The sequence below is a fragment of the Mustela lutreola genome, chromosome 13, assembly GCF_030435805.1.
Source record: "Mustela lutreola isolate mMusLut2 chromosome 13, mMusLut2.pri, whole genome shotgun sequence".
NCBI classification, from domain to species: Eukaryota; Metazoa; Chordata; class Mammalia; order Carnivora; family Mustelidae; genus Mustela; species Mustela lutreola.
Window position 1 is genome coordinate 72221094 of NC_081302.1, and position 26442 is coordinate 72247535.

Consider the following 26442-nt stretch of genomic DNA (forward strand, 5'->3'; position numbering starts at 1 on the left):
TAAAATGAAATTATACTTGACTATAGAAGTTAGCAGCATTGTGGGCAAAAGCATACCTGTTTATGAGAACACGGAGAGGGGACTCGGCCTTCCACTGCTCCTCTCAGAGAGATTCTAGGCACAGTGGAGGTTTTTGCAAGGTACAGACTACCTGGCTGTGGAAAAATGTGCTGCCTTTGTTTCTTTTTAATCCGCATATCCTGTATATCTCTGGCATTCTGAAGATTTGTAATTAAATCTATTAAAGAATAAGTTAGCAAAAAATAAACTTGTACGAACATTTAAAAAGCACAACCTTTGTTTTATAAAGTCGTATATGAATTTGCTCTAATTTTCGGGGTTAATTTGGCCTAAATCTTCAGGGGTAAGCAAATTTCAACTTGTAAACAATAAATCTATTATTTTTATTTTAAATTTGGAAAAAAAAGCCAGTAGACTGTTAAATATATATTCCAGTAACAGCAGTCTTAGATTGTTCAATTTTTTTTTTTTTTTTAAAGTAAGAAAGGCCACAGTAGTTACCTTTGAAAGAAACATTAGATTACTTTAAATCTAGTATTTGGACTTAGGAAAAATCTAAAAGCATTAAAAAAGGTTCTGAAATTATTAATCATCACAAAAGGGGTAAAATCCTCAAGGCATTATTTAAATATGAGAAACATCTAACTGGAAGGCAAAAACATATCAACACAAATTTTCACACAATACCTAAAGGTTCTTTTTCACACTTTGTGAATATTATAGTTGCTGCTTGACTGGAGTTATTTTTCTTAAGCTGATGAATTCCACCATCGTTAATATTTGTTTGACTCTCACCAGGGCCATGTTCATCGATGTTTTCTGGGTTTTGTTTGTTTTCTTCCAAATTAGTATTCTTGCTAATACACTGTTCATCTCTGTGAAAATGTGATTTAGTTTTAAAAGGTGGGACAAAGACTTTCACTGGTTTGGCTGGAGTGTTCAAGTGTCTCCTTTTTTCATTTCTTGTGGCAGGAACTGTACAAAATGGCTGCCCTGAAACTGATAAATTGCTTGAAGATTTTTCCAAAGCCAGGTGTTCATAAAAACGAGATTTAGACAAAAATTCCTGACCAGATACGGTGAAATTTGGATTCTGCATTTCGTGCCGTTCCTTACTTGTGCTACAACGAGGAGAAAATATTTAAGTTTGATTATTTACCAATAAATGGACATATATGTAAATGTTTTGGAATATACTTTATTCCCCCTCCCCCACCCCAACCTCAACTGCCATAAGGCAATCATACCCCAGCAACTGTTTTGCATTTCATTACGGTTGCCATCCAAGACAATACCACAATTTTCAAGTCTAACTATTTCTCACACACTGATGTCCAGCCTCTACTACTTACTTCACATAATGTCAAACATGGATCTTGTTTGTCTCCTCTAGTTCTATCACAGTACTCCCTACTTACATCCTTTACCAGAGAAGTTTCTATCTATTCGTCTTCTTCCCTCACCTATACTCTTGACACCTAGTTTAATAATTCAGTCTCCTCAGGAAACATACTTTTTGAATTATTATTCTACCTCTCTTTTCTCTTTCTACCACCTGTTTATACCTTTATTTTTTAGTGCTTTCATTTAGCTAGAAAGCCATGTGCATCCTTGAAACACTTTTTTCTTAGCCTTACCTTCCCTTTGAGCTAATACTCATTGTGACCTACCCTTCATGGCCAATCTTCCTGAATAGGTAATCTGAACTAGCTATTTTCACTTCCTCAATTTCCATTCATTGAATTCTCATTTCTCCCACTGTTCTATAGAAATTTTTCTCAATAAAGTTGCTAAAGACCTCCCAAGTGCCTATACACATACAGCTTTGTGTGTAAACTACTCATTCTACCTGGCCTCTGAAAACTGACTTCTTTCCTTCCCTTTTTTTTTTTTTTTAAGATTTTTAAAATTTCTTTATTTGACAGAGAGAGATCACAAGCAGGCAGAGAAGCAGGCAGAGAGAGAGGAGGAAGCAGGGTCCCCGTTGAGCAGAGAGCCTGATATGGGGCTTGATCCTAGGACCCTGGGATCATGACCTGAGCTGAAGGCAGAGGCTTTAACCCACTGAGCCACCCAGGTGCCCTGACTTCTTGCCTTCTTAAAGTTCTCTCCACTAATATCTATACCACAATTGTCCCTCTGTTTCTTCTTCTTCCCTTTTTTTTTTTTTTTTTTTTTTTTTTTCCTGCTGGTTTTTCCTCTTTCTGACTCTTAAAAAAATTCCCATCTCTAAACTTGGATTTCTTCCCTAGATATTCTCCCTGGGTAATGTGAGTCATTTCAAATGCTTAAATTATCATATAACAAAAGTATTAATCTGTATCTTCATGCCTAACTTTGCCCCAGGTGTTACTCTTGCACGTTGAACTTCGGATAGCACCATATACCTCTGCCTTGATGTTCCACACTCATCTCAAACTCAACATTAAATTAATCACCTTCCCTAGCATACATGTTCTTCCTCATATTTGATATTTTGTTGAAAATCCCATACTTCCTTTTAATCAAACCTGAGTCCCTGGAACTCAAAGTTACCCTAGAACTCATTTATTTAATCATCTAGTCATCAAATATTTTATTTTTATTTATTTTTAAAGTAGACTCTACATTCAGTGTGGAGCCCAAATGAGGCTTGAACTCATGACCCTGAGATTAAGATCTGAGCTAAGATCAAGAGTTAGATGCTTAATGGACTGAGCCATCCAGAAGCCCCTAGCTATTAAATATTTCATGAGTTCCTACTATGTGTGCTAGACACTGTTTTGGTTGGAAGATATAATTGGAACAAAATAAAATCACAGGGTTTATACTCTGGTGGAGGGAAACAGACAAACAAATATTCATATTCAATGCAATAGAGAAAAATAAAGCATGGTAAGGAGGACAGGGAGTGTCCAACAGAAATAAATAAGTAATATTTTATACAGACTGGTAAGGAAAACGTTATTGGTAAGGTGACATCTGTACACTATTAATAAGATCTTTAGGAATTTATGCATGCTTACTTAAATGCACAAGACGATTTTCTCATTATATGTATAAATTAAGGTAATATGCAGATAAATAAGTATTTACTTTAAATATTACAACCTGCTTTTGAAAATGAAAACAAACAAAAAAATCATGTGGGTTTCTACATTCAAAACATGTATATTAGTAGCCTGCTTGAAAATATATCCCAGAAGTGCAGATCAATGATTATTTTCAACAAGGCCACAAACAATTATTTTTGAAAAGGTAACATTAAACATAATTTAAACCATAGCCCTGGGCTAAAAAATTTACCAGCTAGAAAAGGTTTCACAACTGCTTTCTACAATTTTAGATGCTTCTATGATACTCAAATACATTATCCCTAAATGGCATCTCTGTAACTACTTCTTGAAGAGCCACTTGGAAAGGGATGATTTAGCTCTTTGTTAATATTTCTCCTTTACTAAACACCCTTTCTTTCTTTCCTCCTTCCCTCCCTCCCCCTTTTTCCCTTTCTTTTCTTTCTCTCTTCCTCCCTCCATCCTTCCTTCCTCTCTTCCTTGCCTCCCCAGCTTCCCAAGTTATGTATTTGATTGCCAATATTTAATTATGTACCTCCATGGAGAATTAACCCTATTCTTCTGTTAGAGTGCACAAGAGGTAGTTGTCTAGCGGTAGTTGTCTAGCTTCATAGAGTGGAGGAGGGGATGTATTTTCAACCTGTACCCTTGTTCTGGCTCCTTCCTTCTTCATCATCAATTCTCAAGTTTCATGAATTTCTCAGTTTTTGAGGCTTCTCCAAGTGTAACATGGTTGGCTCTTTCCTCTCCCCATTATGATTTTGAATCTTTTCTCTCCCATATGCTTTGAAAAACAGCCACTGTGGTCTCCCTGTCTTGGGTGTGTGTAAGATACAACTTTTGGTACTCTGTATCTGAAAAATGTCTACCTCAAAACTTATTTGATATCTTGGTCAGTGATAGGATTCTAGGCTGGAAATCATTTTCTCTCAGAATTTTAAAGGCACTGATCTGTAGTATACATTATAGAATCCATAATCTTCTAGCCTTTCTTGTTAACAGCAAAGAGAATTTATACCATTAAGACCCTTGCAACTTTGTTGAAAATGTGATTTTTTTGCCTGCTAGAAAATTTAAGGTTCCTTTTGCCCTTAGCATTTTGCTAAGCATTTTCCTTTTGCCCTATAATTTCACAAGGATGCGCCTTAATGTGAGTCATTTTCATTCAAATGCTGATTCAGAGGGCCCTTTTAATCAAAGAAACTCTTGTCCTTCAGTACGAATAAAGTATCTTAAATTATCCCTTTTCCTTCTTTCTGAAACTCCAAATTTTCAGATGTTCGGCCTATAGGACTGACTTCTCTAATTGTTTTTTCTTCTTTCATCTTTTCTTTTTATTCTGTAGTTTTGGAGGTTTCATAACTTTTATCTTCTATTACTTCTACTGAGTTAATTTGTCATCATAGTTTTATAAGAACTCTTTTTATAGCAAATTCTTATTTTAAGGATGCCATATGTTCTCTATCCTGAAAATATTAGTAAGTTTTTTGCAATTTCATTCACTTCTTTGCATGATCAATTTCCTCTAAGTTCCGTTCTTTTTTGTTTGTTTTTGTACTGTGGATATTATCTTTCAGAGAGCCTTTCTTCTAGTAACTAGTGATCCTTGATTCTATCTTCTTATTTAAGAGTGAAGTGTGTGCTGGTGGGGCTCTTCAGCTATTGGCATTACAGCCTGGCGCTCAGGCTATGTGGTTTCATTGGAGTACCTGCAACTGTCAATATTTATAATCTTTTGTACTGAGCTAGTCATGTTCCCCAGAAAAAAAATCTTTCAGTCTTCCACCTAGAGTCTTATTGCCAGTATTTGGGAGCCAAGTGTGGGAAGGAGGCTGGGGAATCTCACTACTCAATAAACAGATTTTTTTACTTAATCTCAGTTTTCAGTGCCTCCCAAATGTGCCTGCTGTATCTCCACCCTCCCAACTCAGAATCCCTCCAACTCATCTTTTCCAGATAATAACCTTCTGGTCTTCTGGCACAAAAGGGATAACTGGCTGCCTGCAGTGGGGGAGGGGATATAGATGTTTTTTAAACAGATTTTGAATTGATCTATTTTCTACCTCACCTTCAGAAGAACATGCTACTGCCAATTTGAGTCTTTCTTGGGTTCTTTGGGGGGAACTGGGTAGCTTCTCTGCTTGCTCCAGTGTAAGGTTTTAGCTTTCTATGGGCTTTCTAAGTCTTTCATGCTTCTGGGTTCCAAAATTTGTTTTTTTCTCTCAGAATTGTCCTTGTAGATTTGTAAGTTAAAAAAATCCTCTTTGTAATTTGGGTGGAGGCTTTGAGAGGGTGGAGAGGCAAGAGATATTTTCAATACATGCCATCTTTTTAGATATATTTGAAATTGATTTTATTTATTGATTTATTCCCTTAATCTCTCTTATCCATGAAGTTGAAATAAAATCTGTCTACTTTCCAAAGATGTTAAGAAACTGAAAAATAAGATAATAATGGCACTATAAAATACTACCAAATAGCACTATAAAGTACTACCAAAGTACACTTACTTAATCTTGTAGGTTATTTCAAAAAGGGAAGTGTTAACTTCTTTTTGCATATTAGTGGCATTATTATTTTTAGAAATATTTATTTTCAAAAACTGTAGCTTTCCTACACTCTATTAGAATTAAAAAACCAAAACAATACAAAACAAAGTATGTCTTACCGAAGGGGTCCACTGGTAATTGGCTCTAAAGAAATATGATGCATAAACAAGCTTCTGTCTTTTAGGATGCCTAGAAAAATATTTCACATTATGTATTAATGGAAATGTATTTTACATTATGTATTAATGAAAATCTAATGGGAGATTTTATTTTGTATGCTTGTTTTTACACAGTATTGTAAATATTTACATAAAATTTTGATATTATAAATGAAATATTGACTCAAAAATTGATGACTATATACCAAATAGCTCAGTGTAAATATATAGTCAGTATAAATTTAATCAGCTGACATTAATCATAACTCAAACGTGTTTGCTAACTGCCATGCAAATATCGAATTTAAAATTTAGTCTTATGATTACAAGCTAAACTTTAGATATTAATCTCAGTATGTAATTTGTACTATTTTTTTTAAAAAAAAGATTTATTTATTTTAGAGAGCAATAGAGAAAGAGCATGAGAATTAGTAGGGGGAGGGGCAGAGGAAGAGTGAGAGAGAGAACCTCAAGCAGCTCCCCACTGAACACAGGGCTTGACACAGGGCTTAACATCATGACCCTTGAGATCACTGCGTGAGCACCATGAGTTGGACACTTAACCAACTAAGACAACCAGGTGCCCCACAACTTGTACTTCTTAAACCTTCAACTAGTTCATTAGTAGGGGATTGGCTGAATAAACTAGAATACATTGATATAGCCAATCGATCAAGTGCTATGCAACCATAAACAAGAATGAGAAAGATCTCTACATAGTCATAAAAGATTTATTGTGGGATTTATTCCATGTGTTTCAGAACTAAGCCTCTATAGTCTAAATCATTTATTCCTCACTACCTGACTTCTTCCAAACCCAGGAACTAGGTATATAGTGAGCAATAGTTACAGGTTTTATTTATTTTTAAGTATTCCATGGTAATGAGATAGGAAGCCATGGAGAGTTTTAAGCAATCAAGGAGCATGATCTGACTTTTCTGTTACCAGGATGATGCTGGCTGCTGTGTTGAGAACCTGGAGGAGGGGCAGAGGCAGAAACAGAGAGATGAGTTAGAAGGTATGACCACGGCTTAGATGAAGTTGGTATGGGCAGAGGTGAGAAGAAATGATCAGATCCTTGTTATATTTCAAAGGAGAACCTATATCACTTGATGGGCTGCATGTGGAGTATGAGGAAACAAAATAGTAAATGAGGACACTAAGGTTCTGATGTGTCAATTGGCAGAATGACAGTGAGAAAGGAAAGAACAGGAAGAGTGGGTTTGGTAGAGAGATGGAATCAGGAGTTCAGCACTGGCTGTGATGACTTGGAAATGCCTATTTGCAATATATGTACAAAAGTATCAAGGGCAAAAAAATAAATAAGTCTGGAGGTCCAGGACAGGTTAAGCCTACAGATACAATTTTGGTAGTCACTGAAGCTTAGGCAGAGAAATGCTCTGAGGACAGGGCCCTGGGGCACTCCTATGTTTAGAGAAAGGAACAAATAAGAAAAAGCCAGCAAAGACAATGGAGAAGTGGCTATACAGGAGGAGAACCAAGAGGATGTGGTAGTCTCAGAAGAGTGAACAACTGTCTAATGTGGCTGAAAAATGGACCCAAATGACATAGAAATGGCTACTGGATTTGCCAACATGGAGATCACCATATCACTTAAGAAAGAGTGATTTTGGTGGAATGGTGAAGATCAGTCAAAAACGTGACTAGATTACAGAACCTAAGCTTTAAATTATTGTACTAAATTTTTGTACTATATTATTTTTATACTAAATTATTATACTAAATTTTATCTTACTAAATTTTTACAGCTTTTTTTAAAATTTAAAAAGCCATTATTTTATAATTACTTCATGCTTCCCAATTATAGAGAACCTCCACATCATACCAGGTGTTATGAAGGAAGAGCTCACATATCAAAGCAAGATGTAACTTTAGCAAACCACACTGTAAAGTCTTATCCAATTATCTATATACCCAAGAAAGCTTAGAAAAAGAACTTAAAAATACTGTGTGTAGTACCTACAAAGAGGGAAAAGATATGAATGCAAAGCAAATTTTACCATCTGGAGTGCTCTTCGAAGCTTTTAAAGATTTTTCTTGATTTTTTATTATCCTGTCGAATTCATTTAACAGGTTTCTTTTAATTGGGGGTTCTCCTAAAAAAAAATTTCCATACATGTTTTTAAAAGAACTGACTCTTACAATTTATTAGGCAAAAAAATACATAATAATAATTTAAATAGCAACTATTCTATTTTGAAAGAGACAATTCATTTATCAATATCAATTTTTTGGAATTGTTTTAAACACCACTATCTAATAGGGTCTAGGGATAAAAACATGTTACCAGTTACTGAAGATACACTACTTTTTAATAAAATATACTGGCACTGAATGTAATTGTAGGTTTACTGGAAATATGGACAAACAAAATTTCTTCAAATAAACTCTGCATTAAACTTGAGAAGAAATTTATTGTGTAGGTCCTTAAATTAGAATGAGTAGAAGAAAAGACTTTGTAAAATTACCAAAATTACAAGAATATATAATTAAAAGTATTACAGTATTACTTATTTAAAAATTCTACAAAGGCTGAGAATAAAATTAAATCATAATTCAAGTTATGCATATTCATGTCATACTAAGATAATACGTGATAATAGGTACTTTGCTTTCTGATGCTTTATTAAAGGGAATAAATTTATAAATTTAATAAGAAGTAAAATTATCCATATAAGCTTTTATCAAGTGTTAGATTATGAAGTGATTTAATTATTTAACAAGGGCCGGTACTATTCAAGGAGCCAGAAGGTGGTTAACCTATATATTTATATATAATAGAGGTGAGGGAAATTAAACAGTGATGCTATTGAGAACATTTATTAGAAGTCTGAGTTGGTTTTTTTTTTCCCCCTAAGCAGGCCAACCCATTTGTGAATATGCATGAACAAAATGGGTTCCTATAAATAAAGCCATTATTTTCCATAAAAGAGTTATGAATCTCTTAAAGCATGTGCACTTCAGAATTTTTACTGGAGCCCAGCAAAAGTTTAAAGTAAGTATCATAAACTTACTACTATTCCCATAACATAAACTTGGTATATAATGTGACCTGGATAACACTTAAGCAAATCTGTACCCAGCAAGGTTACTGAAGGCACCAAGTGAAAAAGTGAACTGATTGGCTTCCTTGTTTTTCCCTGTCATCTGAAGAGACTGGACAAGACCTGTGGTAACTCAAGTCTATGAGTTGATAAGTTTTTTAAAAGGAGCTAGTTATTTAAGATCATCCACTTAAAAGCAGGAAAGTTAGTTATGGCATTTACTTTAATTGTATTTGATCAACAGATTCGATTATTTAAGATTATTCCTAGTCAGAAATACTAAGAGAAAAAAAATCACACCTCCAATTAACCTAATTGAACTAAGTTGTTACATATACATTTAAAAAGAGAAGTTACACTATAGTCCAAATAGCATTAAGACCAGAATGCTATCTGCTAAAAATAATGGATTTTAGAATACTTCCTAGATTAAAAAAAAAAAAAAAAGGAGGCAAACCAGCACCATAGCTGTAACCTACTTTTAAAATTCGTTAAGAGCCAGAGTTGTGGAACCTGGGGTGCTCTCTCTATATACACACTCATACTTACTTGAAAACAGCAGGTTGTATTATATAGGCTGTTATAAGGATAGAAGTTTCAGATTTTCTAAGGAAACAAATTTTTACAGTAATTTCTCAATTATAACTATACTAATAATCTCTAAAAATACATTAAAGATCATAAAACATGTTTCTTAGTATAGACTCAGATCAAGAGTGAAATCCCATTCCCCTAAACTATACATAAAAGTCTATAAAAATACAGGTTATAATACCTGAACTGCTTTCAGCTAACATTCCATGATTTTTAAAGACTTAATTTTAAGTGACTGGCAACCTAAAAGGAAAAAATAGACACTTACCAACTGAGACAAGTGCATCTCCTCTTCTTTTTCCAATTCTTGAATTTAACAAAACCATTTCCTCAGTGCTTTGGCATGTAAAAAGAGAGTGTTTGGCATGACTTAGCAGTTCAGAATCTGTCAGCTCACCATCTTCCATAAAAGCTTTGGCAATCTCTACTGTTTCTGTTTCCAAATAGTTTTCTGGATCCCTGGAATAAGTAGAACAAATTTCTATATTTGTTTTCACAGGAAGATTAGGGAAAGTTTCAGTTTTCCCAATTTCTGTCTTTATATTTTTAGGTAAATCTTGTTCTTTTCCCAAAAGATGAATGTTCTCAACAAGAGATACTTTGCTTCCCAATAGCAACTGCTGTTTGTCTTGCTTCAGCTGAGATTGACATGGAGAAACTTTAATGGAGTGATGATTTTCTGAAGACTCCCTCTCAATGTTACAGTGACTTGATAATTTAAATTCTTTATTGTAGGCCTTTTCCAATTTGGAGTTGCCACATTGTTCTGGGGTTCTCTTATCAATACAAGAGGGAGGAGGTATTTTTGATACATTTTGTCTAGATGTAGATGAACGCTGAAGACCACATTCAGTTCTGATCAGATCGAATTCTTCTAACATTCCCTTAACTTTGCATAAAGCACTTTCAGAAACTGGAACTTGTTTCCTACTTGCTGTGCTAAATCCAGAGAAAGTAGATGAGAGTAAATTTTGGGAGGTTTGTAGCATAGCATTTTCTTCATTTGTGAACTTGTCCGAATGTTCACTATTTTTAAATACTTTGGGAAAGAGTTGCTTGGCACTATCTTCTATCTTAGAAAACACCTGCCTTGCCTTTTGTAATGCAGCATCTGATACTTGTACAGATTTTCCACTTGCTGTACTAAAAATCCCGCAAGCATTCGTACAAGAGACTGACTTTGGAAGCTTTCCTGTATTAAGTTTACATGTATCAGAAGTTTTTGAATTATTCTGACAAGTTGGTATTTCAGAAACTTTCTCCAATCCAGATATACTTTGGTTAAGTTGTAAAGTGTGTTCACTTTGAATGCCAGCAAGAACCTTCTGTGAAGACGATTGATGTTCTGCATCATCCAGAGAGTCAGGAAAAATAATATCCTCCGAATCATCCAGTGTGTTAGGATAACCTGCCACAATTCTCATGTGGCAAGTGTCTGATTTACTCTTGGGGTTTTGCTTAATTATCATACTGCAGTTGTTTGTAAATCCCTCTGTCGCTTTTGTCTGGTGTGCAACAAAGACTCTTTTACTACTTGCTGTACTGTATGCAGGTATAGCATTATTTGAATCTGAATTCAATTTCTGAATTGAATTAAAATTATTTGAGTCACATATGGCCACTTTAATGGCTGTATTTTCATTTTTGCACAAGGAGTTAGTCACAAGTTTCTGAGCACAAATATCTTCATTTATAATTTGTGGGTCTGTGTCTGCTTCTCTTACAGTGGATGTTATTTCAGAAAAAATAGTGTTTTCTCTAACATTCTTCACTACTGGTTCAATAACAGAATTATCACCTTTATTTTTTGAAAGATATTCTGATTTTTTATATACCTCACTGGAATGACAAAAATCCAAATGGTATGAATACCTGTTAGACACGGTACTATTACTTAAATAGGTCAAGCCTTGTTTTTCAGAGGGAGGATTTTTGTCATTTTCAGATATGGTACTACTTGAACTATTTCCACATGAAGGATTTTCTACACAATCATCAGGATATTCTTTTAAACAGATAACCGTGGCAGTATTTATTTTTTCTGGTTTACCATCCAATTCTCCTTCTCTAAGCCGTTTTTTTGCTTCAAATAGTGAAGTCTCACTCACAGAAATTTTTCTACCATGTCCTGTGTAAAATGCTAAAGGTGAATTTTCAATAGCTGAATAAGTGAATTGATTTGTATAAATCATATGATTTTTTGCTGTTTCTTTTTCTGTATTTTCATGTACTTTAACTTTCAGAGAGTCTTGATCTGATATTTTAAGATTTTCAGTTTGTTTGTACAAATTACCACTTAAGAGCCTGGGTGCCACCACAATCTCACTAGAAACAAGTTTTTTTTCCTTTATAGAATTCTGCATTTCTTCATACTTTGGTGCAGTTAATTCAATGGTCTCACATGCTAATTCAAGCCCATCTTCACATTTCTCTCTGTCCTTGGACATCTTTGCCCCTTGATGGCTAAAATTAGTGACTCCACTATCACCTTGCTCTTTTTCATCAAAAAGATTTTTCACTTTGTCCAAAGATTCCTTTGCAATTTCTATTTTTTTCCCACTAGCTGTATGAAAACCCAACATGGTAGGTTCTTTGATATTTTTTATTTCACTTTCTGGTCTTTGTTGGAGGGTCAGTAATTTATTTTCAGTACCAATTAGGTCACTTTCTTTCATTATTTTGTTTTTTCTTTCACTGTTTTCTGTTTTCTCATAATTTGAGATGTCTATTTTGTTGATATCTACACCAGAAAGTAATTCAGAATTCAAGGAATCTGAAAAGTTATTCAATTCCTCTTCTGTCCATTTTTGATCAAAGAGATTTATAACTTTATTTAATGACTCTTTGGAGACCCTTATATTTTTCCCGCTTGCTGTCTGAAAGGATAAATCAAAAATGTCAAAATCTTTTATGTTTTGTCCCATTGTATTAGCTGTGAACTGTTGCTTATTTGACGTATTAACATGAAATGTTTCTTCAGCTTTTGCAACTTCCAAACAGGTTAAATCTGACAAACATTCTTTAATTTGAGTGTTTCCCTCCTTCATCAGCTGGCTAGATAATTTTTGATCGATGTTGTGCTGATCAATACATGGCAAGCTGTTTTCTTCATGAATATAAACTATATCATTTTTATTTGAATCACTGCTAACAGATTCCAAGTTATGAGTATTTCCACTGGCATCAGTACGCTGGTTATCTTCATTTTCTGTATTTCCCTTGTAACCTTCAGTATTTTCTTCAACAAAAATGCCAGCAGTCATTTCAATATTATTTTGTAGTATTATTTGGTTTTTATTATTTTTCTCATTAAAATTTTTATCATTGTTACAATCTTCTATCTGAATCATTGAAACAGCAGAATCATTACATTTACCTGAGGAGAAACTTCTTGTATCTACTTCTACAGAAGGTTCCTCAATGATATTCTCAAGGTCCCTGAACAGCTGCTTAGCTTTTTGCAGTGCTTCACTACCAACATTCAGTTTTGTGCCACGAGCAGAATAAAAGCCTCTAAACTTCACTTCATTTTTATCTGCTAAAGAGCCACAAGCACTTCTGTTACAGTTGGTTCTTGATAAGCAAGCAGACCTCTGGTTACCTCCAAGTATACCTTCAAATTTCTTACTGCTGTCTACCTGAATGATAGATGGGGCATTAATTGTGAGATGAAGATCAGTATTTCTGCATTCTTCAGAAGTTCTATTCAAGATAGTCAGCTGGTTTTCAGGCATTTCAAATGGATTTTTCTCTATTATGTAGCTTGGTTTTCTAAACTGTGTAAATTCAAACTGACTTCCCGATTCTTCCAAAATAGTAGAAAGTTCTGTTATTTCTGCCTTTTGGCTAGGTGTTAAATTATGATTTGAATTAAAATCTTGCTTTAAAGATGAAGTTGGAGGGGCTATATGACCACTTTCACTATCAGAAACATAAGCACTACTCTGCACAAACACCGACACACTATTAATTGACTGTGGGTCAAGTGTGAGAGGTTTGCTTAGTTTCTTTTGACTTTCTAATGATGAGGTATTAACAATTTCAATACATGCTAAGTTAGTAGGATAATGTTCTTCAATATCTTTGAAGAGCATTTTACTTTTCTTAATGTTGTGTTCAGAGAGTTTTATCTCTTTATTAGAAGCTGTTCTGAAGCCATTTCCAAAACTGTGATTTGAAACTGGATCTGACAGTCTTGCCCAATTATTCATGTAGTCATTATTTCCATTTGATTTCCTAACTACATCCAAGGTGATGTCTGATTTTGAATCTTGATCTAGAGTCATTTTTAGTTGTTGCTTTATGCTATTTCCGTTCTTTTCTGTAAGATCATCTATGTTTGATGAATCAAAATCCTTCATAATCGACAGTTTGGCTGCTTGTTTGTCATCCATGTCTGTATATACCATCATGGTAGAGTTTTTGAGAACAGGTTCTCTTACACAACAGAGGTCTGCATCATGAAGTTCCTTAATATTTCCTAAAACAGGAATATGACTTTCATTAGTTATCTCTAAGACGAAATTATTTTCATCATTTGGGAAAAGTTCTTCAGAGTTTGGATTGACAGCTATTTTTGAAATTAAAGTAGTTTCTTTTTGGTCTTTTTGGATTGTGGCGAGATTTGTATTTTGGTTGAATTGTACCTTCATAGAAGGTGATGCTACTATTATATATTTTTCAGTTGACAACACCTCAGTATTTTTGGAATTTGCATTTAAAACATGCATTTCTTGATTCTTTTCCATGGGAATATTTTTGATTAATTCAAAACCACCTTCATGATTCTTACATTTTAGTTTCTCTGATATTTTATATGATTCTTTTCCTCTACAAGTCATGACTGGGTTTGATGGAGGATCTCTGGAGCTAGGAGTTAGACTAGTATTATCATGCTCAGATGAAAAGCTTTCTGGAGATTGAAAGTGAATACCACAACCTTCTACTTCTGAATGTGGCACAGGAGGGTAACTTACAGCAGTCAAGACCTTTTCTTTTGTATCTGAAACTCTCTGACTTTTTGCATCATCTTCACAATGTTTTTCCTGCAAGGATGATAGACAATCAGTTTCTGTGGTTATAAATGACTGCAGCTTTTCCTTATTAATTTTTGTTTCTTTATAATCAAGATCCTGAGGTACTGTTTTATTAACAGAACTGGTTCCATTATTGGAAACTTTTCTCAGAATTGTCCCAAAAGAGCTGATTAAAGACAAGGCTGGTTCTTCGGAATCATTCTGTGAACAGTTTTTTTTGACAGAAGAAGAATGTAATAAACCTAAGCATGAAGACACAAAGTGACAAAATTAAATTGAAGTGCCATCAATTACATTCATCAAGTATTTTCCACCAAGTCAAAAGATTAGTATGTAAAACATTTTACATGAAAAGTAATAAGTGAATGTCAGGCTTAAAACAAAGAATTCTAAATATACTCTTTTCAAGTTATTACATTTTCCAACTAAAGATAAATAGGACTTAATATTTTTTTCTAACATTTATCAGTTCAATCAAAATTAGTATGTAGTTCAAGAAAGCAGCTAGCTACCATAAGTAAGATTCAAAAGTATTTCACTGGAAAATAAAATTGGGAAAAATTCATTGTTAATATTGACATAATAGCAGGTAAAAAAGCAAAGCAAAGGAAAGGAACTAGAAAAGTAATCACTTCCTTTAGATAATTTGGTCTTTGGTATTGAAAAAAATCAACTTTTATTTTTTAAAAACTTTGAGAGCAAGAGCTAAAGAGAGTCAGAGAGAATGCACGCACATGCATGAATGAGGGGAGGGGCAGTGGGAGAGGTAGAAGCAGAATCCCGCTGAGTGGGGAACCTGACACAGGGCTTGATCCCAGGACCTAAAGATCATGACCTGAGCTGAAGTCGGATGCTTAACCAACTGTATGCCCCCAGGTATGCCTCCCCCAAAACCAATCTTTAAAAACAGGTTCTAGGGGCACCTGGGTGGCTCAGTGGGTTAAAGCCTCTGCCTACAGCTCAGGTCATGATCTCAGGGTCCTGGGATCGAGCCCCGCATCAGGCTCTCTGCTCAGCAGTGAGCCTGCTTCCCCCTCCCTCTCTCTCTCTGTCTACTTGTAATCTGTCAAATAAATAAATAAAATCTTAAAAAAAAATAAAAACAGGTTCTACAGATGAAATGCCTGAAGTATGATCTAATCTCAATTATAAAGGCAAATGAGTTAAAGTGCTCTAATTTTTTCAATCCTCTGAATTCCCTATTAGCAAATCAAAATTATTAATCTCATTTTATTTAATCAGTGACCACCACTACATATTAGCTCTTTCATTGATTTTAATTCTGACATACACAGTATCAGACATTTTTCTCTGGAAATTAACCCAACTCTCAAACAGTTCCTCTGTAGTCCAGTTCCACCAAACCGAATATTCACAGAGATATTCCACCCACTAAAATCTTCTCAAAGAAAGATGAAATTATCTTTTTAACATACAATTTAGCTACTGATAAAGGAATCATTGCTCAAATAAAAACTGAGTTTCATTATGCATACTCTGACACCCAGAGATACAATAATAACTCTAAATAATCTCTACATATTTAAAAAAGTATGTAACAAAAATAACAAAAATCACTTTTATTTTAGAACTGGCTTACATTAAACTTAGCTAGCAATTAGCTTTTTTTCTTATCTTTTTTACCTGACTTAGAGAATATAAAGTAAACAGCACAAAATATTTACAGAATTGTCTACTTTGTATACAATAAAATCAAAGCAGAAGTAGTCAAATTCTTGATTCTTATGTATCACATGCTCTGTCTCAAGAGTGATGATTGTATATTTACTATGCAAACTCATTCAGCAAGTGTGAATAAAATGATTCTGAACATTGGTAATCAAAGGTCTAAAAATAGACATTGCCTCACATTGAATAGAAGACAGAGAGATTTTTAAAAAACCAAAGAACTACAGAAGGAAAACCAAAAAAGAAACAAAAAGAAAGCAGGCAGTATATTTTTTAGAAAGATTAAAGAGAGACACATATTCAAATAAGACAACTTGTCACCATCCATAAAACTACTTGCACCATTCTCTCTTACTCACACAGATACACACACCCAAAGGTACCTGAATCAGCGTTTGTAAATGTCAGTGGTGCTTCAAAAGCATTTGCTTCAGATTGGTCTGAATGGTTAGTTAGTCCCAATTCCTGGTCTTTCTGTGTTTTCAGTCCTTGATAAGATGTTTCATCATTTATAACATAAATAAACTTCTTTGTTTTCTTTTTCAAAGTGGATATTAAACCTGAAGTCTTCAAAGCTCCAGAAGTACGTCTGATAGTGGCTGGCCAGCTTCCATTATCAATTGAACCTAAAGAATCCTCTTTCTGTGAGCAAATAGTATATTTTTCCAGTGTACTTTCAGGGGTGTCAATTTCTCCTTTAGAGTTTAGATCAGTCATATGATTTGAGAACATTGCACTGGACATCTCTTCAGGTGATTCTCTTATTCTGAATATAGACTTTCTGATACCATGAAGTGGAGAATGTATTATAGTAGTTTCAGATATTGTTCGCTTTCCTGAAAGAACAGAATCTTCATGAGATCCAAGACACTGCTCTTCATCTATCTTATTTACCACTGTCTCCTTATTTAATGTTATCTCTGAATACTTTGGTACTCTTGAAATCTGTGGCGAAGAATTTCCCAAAGTTATAAAGTTGGTGCTTTCTTTCTCTGTAATTGTGAAGTCTTTTTCTGAATTACTTTGGTAACAAGAAGAACTATGCAGTAAAGGTGTTTTCTCCATCTGGGTTCCACTTAGACCCGAGAGAGTTAGGTGGGACCATTCAGAGGCAGAAGATGGTATAAATTCCTTGGAGATTTTCTCATTTCCATTCCCAAAGGGCTTCGGCTTTGTTACGCACCAATCTAATGGATCACTGTCATTCGGTTCCATTTCAGATAAAAATGAATGTTTATTTTCTTTCATTTGCTTTTTAGTTTCTTCACATTCATTGGTCTTTGTTTCATTGAAAATATTTTTCCTAGTCTTGCTAGTTTTTATTTTTGGTAGATTTCTTGTTTTATATTTAGGAACACATAATGAAAAACTATCTTCTTCAGAAACATCTGCAACTGTTTCACATACTTCATCTTCTAGGACATTTGGTGTTGACTTTCCAAAATGGTCTTTGCAGCTATTTACTTTACCAAATGAATTCCCTAACATTTTCCCCAAACCTGTTTAAATTTAAAACAGAAGTATATTAATAACATTTCAAAATATAGTCATATGATTTATACTATTCTTGCAACCTTTCTCATAGAAATAGAACACACTAAATAACACAAAAAGTAGTATTTAAAGGGTTATCCTGAGTGCTAGCTTTTTTGGGGGTGGGGAGAGGAAGGGAGTGCCACTCTTCTACCGTTCTTCTGGTAAGGATTGATTCCAATGTCCCCAAAGCCTTTTATTCATACTCCAGGTCCCAATAACCTTTCTTTATCAGCTCTGTACACTTAAAACTCACTTAATCTTACTATATATATGCAATTTAACATTCTAGGTTTTATCAAACCAGATGTTCCAAATTAATTTTGTGGCCTAGGGCACCTGGATGGTAAAGTTGGTTAAGCATTCAGCTTTTGGTTTGTGGCCCTACAATAACTGAGAGTAAAATATGATTTTATACACATACACATATACACGGTTATCCAATCCTACATATTTATACACACACAGATACTAAGAAAAATGCAATATTCCTTTTTTTTTAAAGATTTATTTGACATAGAGAGGGAGAGCATGAGCAAGTGCCATAGAGAAAGCACAAACGGGGTGAAGGGCAGAGGGAAAGGGAGAGAGAGAAGCAGGCTCTCCACTGATCAGGGAGCCCGATGTGATGCTCCATCCCAAGACCCTGGGATCATGACATCAGCTGAAGGTAGATGCTTAACCAGCTGAGCCACCCAAGTGCCCCCAAGAATGCAATATTCCAATAATCTGATTAGGTAACTTTTGGTACCCCTGATACCCTAATTACCTTGTAATTAGAAAATAAAACCTTCGTATTTGTTGATTATTAGTTTTATTCTTCTCTCTGTAAGGTCTGAGTTACAGGTTTTATTTTGTTTTTGTGTCACAATAGCATCTTTTCTTCTTTTCTTTTTTTTTTTTTTAAAGATTTAATTATTTGAGATAAAGAGTGCACACAAACTGGGGTAGGGGCAGGGAAAAAGGAAGAGCAGCAGATTCCCGGCTGAGTCCACCGAAGGACTGGATCCCAGGACCCTGAGATCATGACCTGAGCCGAAACCAAGCATCGGATGCTTAACTGACCAAGACACCCAGATGCCCCTACAATAGCATCTTGAATGGTATTATCTTACCATGATTAAACATTTTCATTTAAATCAAGTTAGTTTCAGGGCACCTTGGGTGACTCAGCTGAGGGTCTGATTTCATCTCAGTCATGATCTCGGGGTCCTGGGATCCAGCCCTGCTTTGGGCTTTCTGCTTAGCAGGGAGTCGGCTTGCTCCTCTCCCTTTGCCCCTCCCCCTGCTCGTGCTCTCTTGCTCCCTCCCTCTCTCTCAAATAAATAAATATTTTAAAAAATAAATCAAGTTACCTTCTATGCACAGTATGTTCAGTAACCAAGAATGAAAGGAAAAACAAACAATGTATTTTCTCTTTAAGAAAGGAAGAGCAATACTTCAATGATGTCAGTTAAAAATAGCAGTTCAATTAAACAGAAGGACTTACCTTGACTTTTAGCTTCTCTTTGATTTTTGTTTTCTTTGTCTGGCCCAGAAGGGATACACCTATAATTTTTCTTCAGACTGTCATCATGTTTGGGAGAACAGCTTTTACAAATCTGCAAAAGTTATATTTTAAAGTCACTAGTATAAAAACTCTCCCTATGCATTTTATATTCAACCTCAGAGACAGAATTACTTCATATGAAGTCAAGAAAATCACATATAGGATCAGACTTAGAGACTTTCTAAAGGCTTAAATAAATCATAAATTAAGGAATGAAAAAATGCAAGATAAGTAATTTTTCAAGATTTCTAAAATTGTAAGCCACTGCAACAGCATAATCAAGTTGTTATATTTACTTACAGCAGTAGTGTCATTAGGAAATACAGCTGCAGATGCTTCCTCATCCCTGACTGTAAAAAAAAATTTCAGTTTATCTATAATGTATTATACGCCATACCCTAAAGTTAATGTGAAAACTTCAGTATTTTTTGGTCAGACAAGACACACTACTGAAGTAAACGGTGCATTTGAAACCAAACAAATTGACTCAAGTATCATAATTAGAAAGGTCAATCAACATAAGCTACATTCAATTCCTTAGTATCACTCATAAGTTGCTTCTAAGACATTGGTTTGATGACCCTGACTTTAGGTGCTCCTATCCATGAAGACTTAGGGAATCAGATAGAGCTATGGAATCATGACTTAAAAGACAAAGCTTATAGACTTAAGCATTTATTTAGATAATATTACTATCGTAAAGTATACTTTATGTTAAATACTTCGTACTTTTTAACATGCTTTTACCTCTGTTATCTCATCTAAGCAACAAAAACCAGTTAAATTCTGAGCTAAAGAGAAATCAAAATTGAATGTATTTTTGTTAAAATAATAATTTAAAAAATCCTTGCTTGCCCATAAATGAATTTCTATAGAATAATACTCCTAGAACACCACTTTAGGTATTTGTGATTTGTTCCAATCTACACTAAGTAGAATCATTCTGAACTACTAACACAATTCTCAAAGATAGTATTATCTAATTACTACTTATCTTTTCATATATTCTTTTTGTCAGAAGGCTTAGAGATGACACTATACCAATATCATCTACTGTCTTACACAATACTTAATCGCTAGTATTACCTATTAGCACAGTAGAGCTAAGGGTTGGTGGTGTGGCTAAAGAACTTGACCAAGACATATCAGGATCCACCTCAGCTCCTAGACTTTCAGAAATACGTTTTGGTGTCTGACCCTGGAAATAAAGAAAGTATTTATTTCACAGAAATGCACTGATGATTATTTTTTTCATTTATCATTTACTGAATGCCTATGTGAGATTGTAGATACATATTTGTGAATCTCAGGGCAAATGTAAGACTCTGTTGTCAAATTCTCAATTACTACAGAATAAAAAACCAGGCAGAATATTTACCTTCATAAGCTTCGGTGTATGAAATAAGCTTCCACATACCACTGGAGGTAAAATGAGGGGAAAATTACTAAATTTTATATTTATTAAAATTTAAGAGTCTTCTAGAAATAAAAAGCCTTGTTTTTAATCATACCTGACTTCTCTCTTTGTGGTGTTACATGTGTACATCGTAGAAAAGGACTAAAATGAAAAAAAAAAATCACATAAACCCTTCAGATTATCCAAAGATAACAGAAATGGCAAGAAGAAACAAACATTAATCTTATTGAAAAAAAGGATTCTCAGTCACAATTATTAGACTTACACTACTTTCTAATATTTTGTTACTTTTTAAAAAGCAAACATCTCATGTTGTTTGCTTTTTAAGTAACAAAGTAACTACTTTGTAAGTAACTACTAAATTATACTTAAAATGTCTACTTTGTAAGTAACTGCCCCCATTCAACAAATTATACTTAAAATGTCCACTAAAAGTAATATATAAAATTTCACAAATTTCAGCTCCTAGGAATTGTATGTTTTGAATTTTAAAATTATGTAACATGAATCTATAAAAACATCATATTCTCTTAAAAGATTCCAAGTACACAAATAATTTATTTATATTAAGCTGCTATTTCAAGGTCATTGCTTTTCATCATTATTTTTGTAACTAAAAAAGTCATTGAATAGATACAAAAAACAATGAATTCAACATTATAAGGAAAATAAAGTAAATGTCTCTAATATAAAAATTATTGTATTAAAGGATTCAACCTAGAAGATTATTTAAAAATAGAAAATCCTTTCAGGCTCTCAGTCAAAATATTAGCATGAAAATTAGATGCATTTCTATAAAACAAATAGCATATGAGAAAAATGTTGCATTTAAATATTTTAATATAACACAACATACCTTTCACTAAGACAAGAATTTAGGGGTGGGCTGGTAACATCATTTGTTTGATCCATTTTAGACTTCATTGTACAAAAACTTTTATGTTTACTATTGGTAATATCCTTTCCTGAAACAGTACAATAATTCAGTGAGGATGTATATGCCCTGGATTGTGAATTTTCATTTTCTGAAAGTATTTATTTTTATTTTTATAAAGATTTTATTATTTGAGAGAAAGAGAGCGAGAGCACAAGCAGGGGGAGAGGCAGAGGGAGAAGGAGGAGAAGCAGACTCCCTGCTGAGCACAGAGCTTAATATGGGGCTTATTCCCTCTCAGGACCCCGGAGTGACCTGAGCCAAAGTCAGACACTTAATTGAGCCATGCAGAAGCCCCATCCCTACAAGTATTTAAAAACAAAAAGTCTCATCTATACTGGGAGGGAGAATATATGTAAAGTTTAGCCTGAAATGGTTTCTCAGTTTGTTGATTCCTCCCAAAAGGGAATGTCTCAAAGGATGTCTGCCCCCATTCAACAAATATATAATATACATAAGACACTTTGGGAAATGCAATTCAAGACAGCTTTAACTTCAAAGAGTTTATAATATAGCAGGAGGAATTTTTTGAAATTCCACACAAGTGGAATACAGAACAGAACGTTATATGTTCTAATGATTAAGTCGCACTATGGTATCATGGAGGCAAAGAATAATGCAAAAGACATTTACCAAAACACCACGGAACCAAATTTGATCTGCTGAAAACCTTTCAAGATCTTGTTCTCAAGATTGGGCTTAAACTCTCCAAAACAAAACAAAACAACCCCCAAACTCCCAAGTAACAAGGACTTTCATGATCTGGCTTCTTAATTTCTAGGACATTCTTTCACATTCTACTTTTCAGCCATACCCAACCACTTGCATATCCCGTAAGAACGCACTCTTACTCTAGGCCTTTGTACAAACTGTTTCTCTTTCTTTATTTCTCTTGATCTCAAATATCCTCTTTAAAGACTTCCATTTTGAAACTCCCTCCCCTGGAAAAATTTAGTGGTCCCTAAGATGAGATTAAGTGATTGTTGCTACCATATGTTCCAGCAGAGTTTATCATACACCATTCCTAATTCCCCTACTAGAATCTGAGCTCCTTGAGGTAGAAAGCTTGTCTTTAGCAACTACAATCAATGTCTGATATTATAGTCACACCACAATTCCTGGCTGAATGAATTAGCAATGATTAGGAAATACTTCTGTTGTTGACACATCTACTTTCTAAGCAATAATGCTCAGATAGGGTTTCTAAAGCTATATGTAGCTCTATCAAATCCCATTTATAGTTTTTAAAAATTCCTATTTTGTTTCACAAATATGGCATTCAGTTACTTATTATTCTTGTAAAAACTGATTTAAAACAATAGGTTCTTTAACTGATCCTATAATCTTCAACTGAGAAAAGTTTTGGGAAAAATAAGTCATATCAATGTTAATGAGGTAAAGACCAAACTGAGAACTCTTTGCAGAAGCACAAACAAAACACTTCTTTATATTTTCATTTCTCAAGTAACAGGAAATAGTTATAATCACTAAAAAGCCAAATAAACATGTAAGTTAAAAACCCCACCTGCACAAAATACCCAACCTCTTTCTCTAATAAGACTTTTAGTTAAAGATACTAAAAATTACCTAAATGTATTTTTTTAAAAGAATTTATTTATTTATTTGACAGAGAGAGATCACAAGTAGGCAGAGAGGCAGGCAGAGAGAGAGAGGAGGAAGTAGGCTCCCTGCTGAGCAGAGAGCCTGATGTGGGACTCGATCCCAGGACCCTGGGATCATGACCTGAGCCGAAGGCAGTGGCTTAACCCACTGATCCACCCAGGTGCCCCCCTAAATGTATTTTTAAAAATTTCACCTTTTCCCTGTTCACTTTAACAAAGATCTTAATCAGGAAAAAACAAAAACAAAAACAAAACCCCCAAAGCCCCGCAGTTAAATAAACCAAACAATGAGCTACTACTACACACACTTATAATAGGTTGGCTCAAGTCAAAATAAAGATGAGGTCTTGGAACAAGAAAAACTCTCATTCACTATTGATGGAAAAGCAAAATGATGTGGCCACTTTGGAATTCAGTTTGCAGTTTCTTACAAAACTAAACTATTCCTACCATAAAAGCCAGCAATCATATTCTTTGGTATTTTCCTAAATGAGTTGAAAATTTAGATCTACACAAAAACCTGCACATGATACAGTAGCTTTATTCATAACTGCCAAAACCTGGAAGCAACCAAGATGTTCTTCAGTAGTTGAACAGATAAACAAAGTGGTATATGCATATACAGCATTATTCAGTGATAAAAAAGAAAAGAGCTATGGAGTGCCTGGGTGTCTCAGTTAGATGTCTGACTGATTTTGGCTCAGGTCATGATGTCTGGTGTCCTGGGTGGGGTCAAGCCCTGCTTCCAGCTTCACACTCAGTAGGGAGTCTGCTTTTCCCTCTCCCTCTGCCTCTCCCCAAACTTGCACTCTTTCTCTCAAATAAATAAAATCTTTAAAACCAGACAAACAAACAAAAAAATGAGGTATCAAACCATGAAATGATGTAGAGGAAACTTACATTGCTAAGTGAAAGAAACTAGCCTGAAAAGGCTATATACTGTATGATTCCAGCTATATGACATTTTGAAAAAGACCACAGACAATAAAAAGATCAGTGGTTGCCAGGGTTGGGTGAGGGGTGCTATGAAACACAAGGGATTTTCAGGGCAGTGAAACTATTCTGTAGGATACTGTAATGGTGTATACATGACATTATATAATTGTCAAAATCCATAGACCGATACAGAAAATGAACTCTAATATAAACAAACAACTTCAGTTAATAATAAAGTATCAGTATTGACTTACTAATGAAAAACCCAAATGTAAAAAAATGAACCAGGCAAAAATAAGTTCATGCCCAAATAAACATTTCCCAAGTAACCTGAGAATCTCATAAATAGGCTGAATAATGGGGAGATAAACTTGATGATTTTATGCAAAAGTAAGGAGAGAAGTTGAGAAGCAGAAATAGCACACTTCCTCATGAAACTTTAGGGATAGTTCTTTTTAAAAGTAGATGTTAGAACTAAACAAGAATGTTTAAAAAACAGCTTAAGCCTTATATTTTAATTCTGAATATAAACTAAACAAAAACAAAAGGTACCAGGAAACTATAGTCAGAATTACTTATGCACTATGACCTTAAAAAATTTAATATTTTTTGCAGCAAACCCAGAGTAGCCTTATTAACTCATTCCTATCCTTCCCTATAGATAGACCAATTCCAACAGGTTAAGTTAGAGAATAAACCAGTGACTATAGGTAGGTCTTCCAAGATTCAGTAGATTCGGCATTAAACGGTTTACGGTGCTTTTCCTGAGCACATTAAAAAAGATGGCCGTCCCTTTTACTATGCCCACAACATAGCACTTTGTATATGTTCCTATTATAGCATATACTACACCAGTGTATTTATTGTACTATACAAGACTGAGTTCCTGAAAGTCAAAAGTCATCTATCTATTCATCTAGTCATGTTTGTATCCTGAAAGCCTAGCAAGTTGCCAGGCACAAAGTAAGCATGGAATATTGAATGAATGATTCCCTCTTCTGTGTTCTGCATTTCATCTGCTAAATATTCCTTAAGGCTCTGTCCTAGGCCTCATTATAATCAATCTCCTTACATGTGATGACTTTATCACTTTCCAAATAGATAGTTGGTTCCTATTGCTTTCTTTTCTGCCTGTATTCTTTTAGTTTCAGTCTCATATTTCCCAAAGCCTTTGGGACATCACCTTAACAACGTTTTACTGTCCCAAATTGCAGTCCAAAACTCAAACTGGTTTTTTTTTTTAATTTGATCCTTTCAAGAATTTTCACTTTTTTTAAAAGATTTTATTTATTTTTTCATGAAGACCAGGGAGTGGGGTGGGCTGCAAAGGCAGATGGAGAAGCAGGGTCCCCACTGAGCAGGGAGCCTGATGTGGAACTTGATCCCAGAACCCTGGGATCACGACCTGAGCCAAAGGCAGATGCTTAACTGACTGAGCCACCCACATGCCCTGAAGCCTCTTCCCTCTTAAACCTGTTTTACTGCCAGTGCTTATAATGTCTATGAATGTCACCATTATATTCTTAGTTATACTCTAAACCTGTGATTTGATCCTTTCTTTGAAATCTCCAGGTCTAGACTACTGTGGGGGTCTTACAGTTTCTATTTCCCATATCCACTTTCACTACCATTTCTCTAATTCAGGCACTTGGCCCCCTACCACCTGGACCATTATAGGTCTAATTGATCCCCTTGACTTCAGTCTTTGTTTCCACGACAATCACCTGATTAGTTTAAAATGTACACCTATGAGTTTTATTTCTAGAGATTCTAATTTAGTAGATTCAAAGTATCTTCTCTTTCATTTAGCACTATAGGAGATTCTCATTATCCAGGCATCACATTTTGAAAACACATCTCCAAAGACTGCTGCCAGTTATTAAGCTTTCTTTCTTTCTTTGTTTCTCTTTCTTTTTCAAGATTTTTTTTTTTTTAATTTTAGAGACAAGGAGAAAGAGAGAGAGCGAGCAAGTGCCTGTAAGCCGGGGGAGGGGCAGAGAGAGAGAGAGAATCCTCAAGCAGACTCCCTGATGAGCAGAGCCTGATGTAGGGATTGATCCCAGCACCCTGACATCATGACCTGAGCTGAAATCAAGAGTCTGATTAATGATGCTTAACTGACAGAGCCACCCAGGCGCCCCAGTTATTAGGCTTTCTAAAGCAAAACAAATACTCATTTATTCTATAAAATTTTCAGAGTAGTCACTCTGTATGCCACTTGGTATCCAACAACATACAAGAAAACCTTTGCCCATACCTAAATCCTCTTTGTATATATATATTTTC

At 34.6% G+C, this 26442-nt stretch overlaps 1 protein-coding gene across 4 annotated transcripts in view; it reads right to left on the reverse strand.

The window, feature by feature from the left end:
- BRCA2 (BRCA2 DNA repair associated) overlaps nt 1-26442 on the reverse strand; it is a 58350-nt gene that overhangs the window by 27170 nt on the left and 4738 nt on the right. For 3 of the 4 annotated variants that reach the window (XM_059143782.1, XM_059143781.1, XM_059143784.1), the window contains exons 4-15: nt 21521-21629; nt 20759-20805; nt 20626-20666; nt 20334-20445; nt 19548-19597; nt 19188-19299; nt 16549-17664; nt 9709-14718; nt 7803-7898; nt 5743-5812; nt 709-1142; nt 57-238 (exon numbers count right to left, since the gene is read on the reverse strand). In XM_059143782.1, coding sequence (XP_058999765.1) covers nt 57-238; nt 709-1142; nt 5743-5812; nt 7803-7898; nt 9709-14718; nt 16549-17664; nt 19188-19299; nt 19548-19597; nt 20334-20445; nt 20626-20666; nt 20759-20805; nt 21521-21629 — 7379 coding nt within the window. The remainder of the gene's footprint in view (nt 1-56; nt 239-708; nt 1143-5742; nt 5813-7802; nt 7899-9708; nt 14719-16548; nt 17665-19187; nt 19300-19547; nt 19598-20333; nt 20446-20625; nt 20667-20758; nt 20806-21520; nt 21630-26442) is intronic. The other variant, XM_059143783.1, reaches the window with a different exon arrangement.